Source organism: Glandiceps talaboti, chromosome 20, assembly GCF_964340395.1.
Source record: "Glandiceps talaboti chromosome 20, keGlaTala1.1, whole genome shotgun sequence".
NCBI classification, from domain to species: domain Eukaryota; kingdom Metazoa; phylum Hemichordata; class Enteropneusta; family Spengelidae; genus Glandiceps; species Glandiceps talaboti.
Window position 1 is genome coordinate 17,847,514 of NC_135568.1, and position 12,014 is coordinate 17,859,527.

General features: G+C 35.4%; 1 protein-coding gene across 1 annotated transcript; it reads left to right on the top strand.

Annotated features, from left to right (window-relative positions):
* The first annotated feature begins 222 nt into the window (after window positions 1-222).
* Window positions 223-11,196, top strand: LOC144450419 (beclin-1-like). The gene is made up of 11 exons (XM_078141015.1): window positions 223-661; window positions 1,470-1,593; window positions 2,506-2,590; window positions 3,219-3,281; window positions 3,681-3,827; window positions 4,974-5,098; window positions 5,234-5,380; window positions 6,181-6,330; window positions 6,709-6,819; window positions 7,840-7,986; window positions 8,788-11,196. Exons 1-11 carry the CDS (start codon window positions 511-513, stop codon window positions 8,888-8,890), a joined length of 1,353 nt encoding a protein of 450 aa, XP_077997141.1. The 5' UTR covers window positions 223-510; the 3' UTR covers window positions 8,891-11,196.
* The last annotated feature ends 818 nt before the right edge of the window (window positions 11,197-12,014 follow it).

Sequence of the window (12,014 nt, forward strand, 5' to 3'; positions counted from 1 at the left end):
GCGCACGAACATTTGATGTAATTGTCGCAAAATATAATTAATCAAAATGAGCTGAATTTTTATTTATAGTAATACAAAATATACAAAGAAAACGGATAGAATCTATTTTATTATTATTATGAAGGAGAAAAGGAGTAAAGACAAATAGATTCGCAACGTGTTGTGTTTTTGCCGTAAATGAGTGGGGTCAATTGAAAACGAGGCCTTAATGCGGAAGGGGAGTAGGATTTTGATAATAATAATATTGTTTTCGTAAACAAAGGCGGGTACTTGGGAGATCCATTACAACATTTATCATCCTTTATAGATGTTAAGCTATTTCTTACTACAATAGAGATTTTTCCAGATTATAAACTGAAAATAATTTGACGAAGAACGGGCATCGAAACTTGACAGTCAGTCGTCATTCGAGACATTTGTCATTACATTAGCGGTTATTGTATAGTTATTGTACACCGTATGAGGCGACATTTAAAACGATCGGAGGACAATAAGTGAATTACTATAGTGATGGCGACTAGTCTTAAACCAGTTGAATCGTCAAGCAAACTGGCTCTTCCAACCAGCCAGGTCAATTTTGTGTGCCAGAGATGTTGTCAGCCGTTGAGACTGGACCCATCATTTAGTTCGATGGATTCACAAACGGTACAGGATTTGGCAGGTAAAACGTAGTTCATATGTTTTTATTCTCAACTGTAGACTTGCAAATGATTACGTATTTGTATATGAAAGTGAGTTCACAATACTATATTACAGGATTTTTATTTTGAAAGTGATATACATGATGCATAATGATACATAATGTAAATGTATAGTTAACACACTTTACTATTGTATGTACATTTATAGCTGCAATAATTGTAGCGTTTGTTGTGATTGTGATGGGTTTTCGTCTGTTTTCGTGGTTTTTTTTTCGTTTCGATGTTTAACTGGAAGCAAACCCTACAATTCATGCTGGGTAAACGTAAGTCCAAGAGATCATGGCGAAAACATGAGCGAGATGTAAGCATTTCAAAATGCTGCATATGTGTTGTAGCTCTGGATGTATACGATGTTCGACATGTCATACATGTACATGCACATGTATACATGCACGCACACACACCCACACACACACACACACACACACACACGCACAGACACACACACATACATACATACATACATACATACATACATACATACATACACACACACACACACACACATACATACATACATACATACATACATACATACATACATACATACATACCGTGGCATACATACATACATCCATCCATCCATCCATCCATCCATCCATCCATCCATCCATCCATACATACATACATACATACATACATACACATTTCTTAAATTTGAAGTATGTAAAGAATCTTCAGACATATTCATCAATTCTTATAAATGCAGTCACTGAACTTATTTAATAAGCATACAAAAACATAATTGTATTTTATTATGAATTTTAGCACCATTAGCAACAACAACAAGTAGTGGTGATAAAGATCATTGGGATACATGTGCCACAGAAGATGAAGACTTCCAGGCTGATATAGATGATGGTGTATCAAGGAAACATATCAAGCCAGCTAGGTAAAGCAAATCTAAGAAAAAAATAAAAAAACAAGTAGATAACATAAAAAACTATCAAACCAGCTACATGTAAAAATAAAATTCCAAAAAATCCTACCAACGGTTGTACATATAACTTTGAGCTACAATTTTTGATTGATTTTCAATGGCCTAACAAACTACCACTGCATGAAAAGGTGGCGTTTCCAGCTGTATATACATGACGGTCACACAATGGAATTGCTGAAAATCCAGAAAAGTCACATTTCTGTTGTGACTGTCAGTGTGCCCTCTAAGCCAATTTGATGCGCCACTGATGCACAAAATTTCTAGGAATGCACCAATATTTGGTGTTTCCCTATCTCTTTCTTTGTGGTGAATCACAGGAAATGCCAGTTTTTATCATTTTGACTCACAATAACAATATTTGGCTATCATTAGAGAGCACACAAAACCAGAAACGCTATGTTCATGCAGTATATCATCTTCTGAATTTGATAGTCTAGATATGGTGCTTAGAAGTGTATGTGTCCTGGACTACTGCTAATTTGATAGTCTAGATATGATACTTAAAAGTCTATGTACTTTAGACTAAGTACTATTGTTGAGTACAGAAAGAGAGAGAGAGAGAGAGAGAGAGAGAGAGAGAGAGAGAGAGAGAGAGAGAGAGAGAGAGAGAGAGAGAGAGAGAGAGAGAGAGAGAGAGAGAGAGAGAGAGAGAGAGAGAGAGAGAGAGAGAGAGAGGGAGAGAGAGAGACAGAGACAGACAGACAGACAGAGAGACAGAGAGACAGACAGAGAGAGACAGAGAGAGATGATGATGATACATCTGTATTTAATACCATCAAAGTGCTATTTAATTTCTGTTGTACATTCCATTAAAAATCCTTGCTTTTCTTTTATATGTACATACTGATTTTCTTCGTATTCTAGGTTGTCATCTAATGACAGTGGTGGCTTCACACTATTAGGAGAGTCAGACATTGGTAACATGGAGAATTTAAGTCACAGAGTCAAGGTATGTGTAGCTTAGAGGCTTAGTTGGGCTTATCTTGACCATGTCATCTGAATACATACTTAGGACTTTGCCCTATGATTTAAAACAAGACTGTAATTTCATATAGCAATGACTGATGTCAACAGATATGGATGAAAGCTTCTGGGTTTTTTCACCAAATATTCACTGTGTGTTATGTTTCAAAAGTCGAAATGGTTACATGTTTATTGATACAGTAACATGAGTGTACCACAATATGGCTCAACCAATTAAAAATTGCTGTATAATTATAATTGCATAAATTAAAAACTAGCTGATGAATCATCAATCTGATTAAAATCTGATTCAATATTTCCCCCAATTTCACCTAAATTAACATTTTACAAATATAACTAGTTTTCTTTATTCAGCTGTGAAATATTAAATAGTTACACAAGGTTTGTTTGTGAGTAGAGGACTTGAAGTAATAAGACCCAATATGTTATGAGGCTCAAAATGCTAACTAGCTGAGCTGCTTCTGACACAAACCTGTGAGTTTGCTCTCTAACCTTTCAGTTCCAGTCTATATTATAGGTTTCACCCTACATTTACATCTATCATGGTCAAATTTAAACATTTAATTAATTGTTTGTCTATTTCCTTTTCAAAGGTGACCAGTTACTTGTTTGATATCATGTCTGGAGAATCCGATGTTGATCACCCACTTTGCGAGGTAAGTAAATGTGAAATTTGCAGCAGTGTTTTTGTGAAAAGTGATAATAGAAGTAAAACTACCTAAAATCCATGTGATATTTTACCATGATTCCCTCCCTGACTAAATTATGATTCAAGGTATGACAATTCATACAAGTTTTCCCAATTTTCCCTGTGCTACTTGGGTGCCATGAATTTAGCCTGCTAATTAAGTTCTAATTACACATACTCACTCTCAGTGCCAAAACCTTTGTTTTAGCACCCCTTTGTTTGTGCAAAATTGAACAATACCTGAGCCAAGTAAAAGGATTGCCAATATGAATGTACATTTTGATATTATCAGAAATGGTCGTTAACTGTGGCACTTATATTGAAAAAGACTCTAGAGGGCGCTATTGCATTTTTTTTTACATTATAGGAATGTACAGATACATTATTAGATCAGTTAGATCAAAAACTGAAAATAACAGAAGATGAGTGCAAAGATTACAGAGAACTTCTGGAGAAATTAAACCAATCTAATGATCAAGATGATGAAGAAAGTCTCCTACAAGAAATACAACAGGTCAGGAAGTTAAAAATATGTCTTTTAAGAACTTAGTAGTTGGAAAACAGGATAATAGGAAGTAGAGAGACTGTTACGTACAAGTTTAAACATAACGTTTTGTTCTCCAATGGGATGAACTATTACAATGGGGTTTGTCCGTCCATGTGTGCGGTACATGCATGCATGCATGCGTGCGTCAGTCTGTCTGTAATATGTCATTTCTCAGACATGCAATATCCAATTTCTTTCAAACCTGGCACAAAGGTGAATTTACTTATGGGACATATGCAACTCACGTTGTTTTGCAACATATGCAAATTTAATTAAATGGCGGCCATATGTGTAGCTAAAAATCAATAGTTACAGCATAACTCAAAAACTGTAATACATAGAGACTCCATTCAAGTGTCTACCCCCTATTTATAGTATTATCAGGTACAAGCTTCCTTTAAATACATTGACTTTTGACCTTGATCTTGACCTTCAGGGTCAATTACCAGTACACCAGACACTTGTCATCTTTTATTTGTTGTCAATTTCTTTGAAACGTTGTCCACAGGTAATAAATATTGGAGGAGAAAAATATACACAAGGGTTCTTTTTAGTGTTCATGTAACTTTTTTATAAAATGGTGGCCATATTTGGAGTATCAAATCATAATTCCATAACTTTGTTTACTGATAGAATGTTAGTTGTTGAATCGATTGAGTATGACTGTTAGTGTTACATTATAACTTTAATGGATATAAACAAACTAATAAAAGTGCCACACAAACCTACATCAGTGGCACTCCATGTTGTTATTGTATCAGTTGTATTGGTGTTTTCACCTACTTTTTTGGTTGTGTGAAGTCTTCCTTTAGCTCACTTCCCTCAAGCAAACACGCCAGTATTTTTGTACCAGATTTAATCTCAAGTGTGACAAAATATTTATCAGTTAAAGTATCTTGATTATTCAAGTTGGGTAACTGTTAAATAGCTACCATCACTTGGAAATGGATAGTTATGAAACAACTCTGGGGGCACTGTTTCAATGAAGGTCTTGAAATCTTAGACATACAACTCTAGAGGGCACTGTTTCAATGAAGGGTCTTGACATCCCAACCATACATGTGTGATGCTCAAGGAACTCATTACTTCTTTATCTTCGCATTTTGTCTACAGCTACAGAAAGAAGAAGTGAGACTTACTGAAAAATTAATAGATATTGAAGACGAAAGAAAACAAATTTCTGAAGAAACAGAACAAAAAAAGAGTGAAGTGTTACGATTACAGCAAGAAGAAGAGAGGTACATGTACATTCATTCATTATTTTCTAAAATAATGATAATGAAATGGTATGAAAACACCACTCCAGGATATAAAGGCATTTTCATGGCATGGCATAACGTTTGCTGTTTGTCTCAATTTCAATTCTTATACAGGTATTGGAAAGAGTACAGTGAATACAAACGACAGTTATTAGAATTCCAAGATGAACAAAGAAGTGTAGACAGTCAGTTGAAATATGCACAGGCACAGTTGGATAAACTCAAGAAAACAAATGTATTTAATGCTACATTCCATATATGGTAAGTTTGAATGTAGAAATTATTGTTAGCAAGAGTGTAAAGGCTGTAAAGGTGTGTCATCAGTGATGCCACAGACATAAACAAATGAATGAGAGAGAGAGAGAGAGAGAGAGAGAGAGAGAGAGAGAGAGAGAGAGAGAGAGAGAGAGAGAGAGAGAGAGAGAGAGTGAGAGAGAGAGAGAAAGAGAGAGAGAGAGAGAGAGAGAGAGAGAGTGAGAGAGAGAGAGAGAAAGAGAGAGAGAGAGAGAGAGAGAGAGAGAGAGGGAGCGAGACAGACAGACAGACACAGACAGACAGACAGAGGCAGACAGAGAGACAGAGACAGAGAGATGGACAGACAGATAGATAGAGACTGAGAGAGACTGACTCTCATACATGCATGTATTGTAGATAGCACTGGGTGAAAATGTGCTCAATGTACACACATAATCTTTATCATATGGTCCCAAATTTTATCCCAACCTCATTGTCTCCAATTTAGTGAGTAGGATGTCACCATTATTAGAAACAGTACTGGAATAGTAAATGTATTGTCTCATTAGCTTTGTTAGAGCTATTTGTCATGTCCTTCACTATGGTATCTGTAGTAGTGTCTGTAAAAGTGTATCTTTAATATTCATACATTAGACATACCCCGGTACAATAGAAGGAATGGGAACAAGAACAAAAGAATTTCATCATATTTCTGCTGTTTTTGTTATTCACAAATATAGCACAAAACATGGGAATAGCAGAATGTCATATCTTGACAGAATTGCTAGTCTACATGTAAGACTAAATGTATGTTTTCTCACCTGTAGGCATAGTGGTCACTTTGGCACAATCAACAATTTCAGATTAGGAAGACTACCCAGTGTACCTGTAGAGTGGAATGAAATCAATGCTGCCTGGGGTCAAACAGTTCTCCTCTTGCATTCCTTAGCACAGAAAATGAATTTGAAATTTGAAAGGTAAGACTACTACTGCCCTCAAGTCAGGACATATGGCTGTTGAATACCAGTTGTCAGAAAAACAAAAGATTTTATAGTTTGGCCACTAGGAGTGCTGTTTGGAAGCAGCTTTTGAACCATAAGTGAGTGCCTTGATAGTTTCAGTCCTATAGCCTCCGTTGGCAGAATGATAATTTACCATTGTCTTCAACTATTAACAAATATCTTAAAATTAATCCTGTCTAGCTGGTGAAATTTTAAAGATTTTCGATGTGAGCTCTCTACTCGTGCTTTTGCTTACAATGACAGAATGTGTGTAGTGCCCTCAATGACAAATCTATCAGTCAAGTGACCAGTAATAATAGTGTTTTCATCCAATATTGTTTCTTAATTTTCCAGATACCAACTTGTTCCCTATGGAAATCATTCTTTCCTGGAATGTTTGAGTGACAAGTCTAAGGAATTACCACTTTATGGCTCTGGCGGTTTTAGATTTTTTTGGGACACTAAGTAAGTGATGATGTGATACTTTGTATTAAAACTGCACTAATCGTAACTGCGGTTTTTTTAATCAAACATTCAACAATACATGTACATTCATAGAAAATTGTTAAAATACCAATAATTAGATAATGTAAGTAAATTATGGGTCGATTGTATCCAGAAGAAGTACACAGCAACAGATTGAAATCGTGATCACTTTTGGGTGCTTGATTTTTGGGTGTAGACCCAAAAATCAATTTGATGGGATTTATTGTTCCATAGCATGTGTACAACTGCACAAATACATGTACCAACGGGGATTCAATACTGTTCAGAGTGTACTATATTATGAGTACATCGTTATATCTAACAAAACAGTTTCAAAAATGTTCCAGCTGTAGCTAGTGAGGCTTTAAGGTAGTTTTGACACTAGTAATCAAGCCTTTGGTTTACTAAGATAGATGCTAACTAAATCTATTAACTATTGATAGATTTCACAAGTAGGTGGTAGTGGTTCATCTGTTGTACAATTCTAATCACACTGTGATCAAGATAGTGTAAACATTTAAAGTCCCAAAACAGCACTGCAAGTTTATGTAACTCTAAATAAACTAGTTTGCAGAGATGCCTCCCTACTGAGACTATAATTAAACCAATGTCCATTCAATAGCTTATCACTATTGTGTGAACATATTTTGACAGTAGTTTTAGTTTGTGTCTACCTTAGAAAACCAAAGACTCAACTACCAGGGTAATATAACTGTTTTCTGTCTATGTCTTGACATAACTGCATGTATGTACAAGTGTTGAATGCAAGAATCCAAGTACAGTTAGATAATATACCCCAATATTTTTCTTCTTTCAGCTAAGGAAAGTATTGGTGACCTAAGGGGCCTTGTCACTATGAGTTGCTAGATGAGTAATGATAAACTCTTATGTCATGAAGTATTATCTAGCTGAGTAAAAAAAATTGATATTTAAGAAGATAAAAGCAAATAGTTGTTAACATTGCAGGTTTGATCAAACCATTGTTGTTAACTCTTTCAGATTCGATCAAGCCATGGTGGCATTCTTAGACTGTTTACAACAATTCAAAGAAGAAGTAGAGAGAGGTGATACAGGGTTCTGTTTGCCATACAAGATGAATAATGGTAGAATTGAAGACGCAGCAACAGGGACATCTTATTCTATCAAGTAAGTCATCACCGCCAAAGTTACATCGACAAAGTTTAAAATATTATGTTGATTGTAGTAAGTTAGAGAAGGCTACCTTAGTTTCAAGTCACTTGACTAAGAACATAGTTTGGTATTTATGCATAAAGTGGCACAAGTTGAGTTTATAATGTAAGGGTGAAAATATTAATACATAAAAACCTCAAGTAAACTTTTCTGGTGTGACGTTAATGTCCATGCAAGTTTTTGATTGCATTGCAAATCATCCTCTAGTATTGTTAGCACAGTGTATGGCATACTATGATAGGATCCCATGATGCATGAGTGCAAGTATGGCATACTTGGGATGTTTGCATGAGTGCTTGCACTGTTCTCTGCACCCACACTTTCATGAGCATTGTGAGTGAAAGTGCAGCAGAACACACTGCAGGCACGAGTGCATATACTCGGAATACCCACACCAACTCACATGTCTTGGGGTCCTGTTATTATTACATAATGTAATATTCGAAACGGCAAATTTCTACAAAAATAATAGTGTGATCACACACTTTCATGTACCATGTGTTCAACAAACAATTGCAATTTCTTATTAGCATATCATTCGCATGGAGGTGTGAGAATAATGTTTTCAGTATTACACTGCAGCAATATGCATGCACAGTTGTTCAAGTACGGTTTGTACCGATACTATCTGGTACATACCAGTATGTAATAATATAGGTTTTCTTCACATTTTATTATACTCATTCATTAAAAAATTCAATTGACTGTTGAGAGAGATATATGATGGAGTGTTTTGTTGTGTTTTTTTTTTACCAGAATTCAGTTCAACTCTGAAGAACAGTGGACCAAGGCATTGAAGTTTATGCTGACTAATCTGAAATGGGGCTTAGCATGGCTGTCATCTCAGTTTACAAAATGATCATATGAAGCTGTTTATCAATCTGAAATGGAGTTGAGGATCGCACATGGAAATGTGATAACTCGAAACTGTTATTAAGGGCTTGGCATTGATGTTGTCCTTATCATTAAAATGGTCATCATTGAGTCATTTGCCAGTGACACTGATTACAAAATGACCACATTTGAAACCATTATTTTGGACTTGGCATTGATTTACAAAAATAATCGTTTGTCAATCACAGATGGTGTTTATGGTTGCTAATGACAAAGTGATCTCCTGAAATTGCTATTTTGGACCTAGCAGTGCTGTTATCCCAATCCAGAAGGTGAACATTCGCCATTGTGTAATTGGCTGTAGGGATGCAGTAATGTCTTTATTCACAATGTGACTACAGGTTATCATAAAAATAAGACATAGGATAACAACTGTTGTCAAGTTTCAGAAAGTGATTTCTTGGAGCTGATCGATAAATCATCTGAATTTAGTTTTGGGATTATTGTCATTTCAGTTTGTAAGTTTTACCCCTGATAATGGGATTAGCATAACTTCTACCACAATTCACAAAGTGATCTCATAAAGTAATGACCAGCCTTAATTGGGTTTGGGAAAGTCATCATTTGCCAAATAATCTGAAACGACTTGTAGGATAGCTTTCATTTCAGATTACAAAGTGATACCATGATATTGAGCTTTGACACGTCTGTTGTCCCAGATAACAAAATAGTTTCTTGAGACTTTTAACTAACCTGAATTAGAGATTTTCATTCAGGTGAAAAAAGTGATGACTCTAATACTAACCTTGGGATGGCTTTCAATTCTAATTCAGCAGACCAGACTTAAAATGAGCTTTTAGATGGTTGTCATGGTAATTCATATAAAGATGCCAATAAAACAATGACCCCCATCAGCTGTAGGAATTACTAGATGCTATGGATCTTGACATATTTTTATTGCCATTCAGAAAAGTAGTATGACATGCAGTGTACCACTATGTAAGTGGGTACAAGTCATGGGTCAAGGTTCATGCGTGACATCAACATGTATAAAGTTGGTTTCAGATTCAGAATCAGATTGGAACCCAATCTGAGGTTAGTCTTACTCATTCAGCCTCATATCATTTTCAGATACAGAATACCCCAATGAAGTCAGTCAAGAAATAATACCATATGATACCATTGGTCTCCACTTCACATCAGTTGAGAGGGGTAGGGAATGTCTCAACTTATACAATTTCTGTTTGGGGAAAACTACGTGAAATAGCGATAAAAGCCTGTCACCAATTGCAAGACTTTAAGTCATAGTTCAGCTGATGTGTGTGTGTGTGTGTGTGTGTGTGTTTGTTGGCAGGTTCCAATGATGTGTCTGTAACACAGTTGTGTAGAAAGATTTCAATCTAATTTAACCTAGTGTGTAAAAGTAACACTTCATGGAAGATGTGAAGCAGGACCATTTCTTGTCGTCTTAATGGTAGTGTTTCATGTTTGACTTATCTTGTGTGGTGTCATTAGACTATAAGAGGCTGATCTGTGGCTCACTATGTGGCTAGCCACAGATTGGTCTCCAATCTGATCATGAATCTGAATCTAAGGCCAACATTACTCATGTTGACAACATATGGTATCATCCCTATAACATCGATGCCATAGGTAAAACATCACCAGTGACACTGTTCTTGCAGCATAATTTACTGACTAGGCAGACCTCATTTACAAATAAATATGTGTTAAATTTTACAATGTTGTATTTTTCGTACACATTTCTTCATTATATCTTGCATGCCTGGTGACACTTGTCAGGATAGTTTTAAAACATGTGGTTGAAGTATGGAAGCACCATGAAGCAGTGTCACTTTCAAAGATGGGACCGAAATTTGCACATAGTAGCACTATGCAAATGATATGCAAATGTGAATTTTCTGTGGGCAAGAAATCCAATATGGCCGACAAGGAATTTGGCATTTGTATTTTATTTGCAAAGGGCTTCAACAGAAATACCAAAGATTTGGAAAATGTAGTCACTGTACATGTGTCCTGGATACTATAGGATAAGGTTTTTAGTACAACTAAAATGATGCTTAAAATATGCAGTGATTTCAATTGTGTTTACAATCTGAAGACCAATTTATTTTCCATATGGTACGAATAGTTACTAAATATTAATGTAACAAGAAATGAGCAATCAGTCACCACATATTGATGTCAAAAGTCTTTGAATAGAATTAATATTTTGTCAACATTACAGCCCATTCCAAGTTACTGTTCACCGGTTTAGTACAACCACACAGGAATGGATATGAAACTGCATATGCCACACTGTAAGATAGCATGATACAGTTTTTTTGTGACATTTTGTATAAATGAAATAAACTTAATGCCACTATGTGGACATCAAATGCAGACACCAAACCATTGTGTTCCTGTCTAGTTGCAGCATGCTTTAACGGTTTATTTCATAATAAACAAAATATAGCAAGAATATAGCTCTAGCAATTGCCATAGAGACCAATATGTTGAATGTCATATCGTGAAATAAAGGGTTTTGTGAGGTAATGATTTCCACTGATAGACAGACAGACAGACAGACAGACAGACAGACTAACATAAGCATTACCCTATTACATCTCTTTTATGGTAGGTTATAAACAGTGCTTAAACTAAGCCGAATGTACACAAAATGCTTTCATCAGAGGTTGTTGTTGCAATATCCTTTGTTGTAATCAACATATATACCACATTAATATGTTTAGTAATTACCCAAAAAGTCATTGATTATGCAAATGACTTGGTGGAAATTAAAAACTGCATCACCAAGTGATATCAGATGTGCACTTTGTTATTATCGATGCATGTACCAAATTACATAGAAACTACTAAAAAAGCTATGTGGGACACACATGCTTTGTTATCCCAAAGAATATGAAAGATTGTAGCCTGAAGAAACTGCATAATAACAAAAAAAATCATTAATTATGCAAATGGCTGATTATTATTAAAGAGTACATCAACAAGAAAATAACATTTTGTAATCGTCTATGTACAAAATTTTATGAAATTTGAAGATTACATCATTACTATTGTCAAATTACCAAATCATTAATTATGCAGTCACTATGCAAATCAATTGCCACATCAACAAATCCGGT

Coding starts and splice junctions, on each gene's coding strand:
- LOC144450419 (XM_078141015.1), top strand. CDS start 511: ATGGCGACTAGTCTTAAACCAGTTGAATCGTCAAGCAAACTGGCTCTT. Junction 1,594..2,505: donor AAACATATCAAGCCAGCTAG/GTAAAGCAAATC, acceptor TTCGTATTCTAG/GTTGTCATCTAATGACAGTG. Junction 6,331..6,708: donor ATGAATTTGAAATTTGAAAG/GTAAGACTACTA, acceptor TTAATTTTCCAG/ATACCAACTTGTTCCCTATG.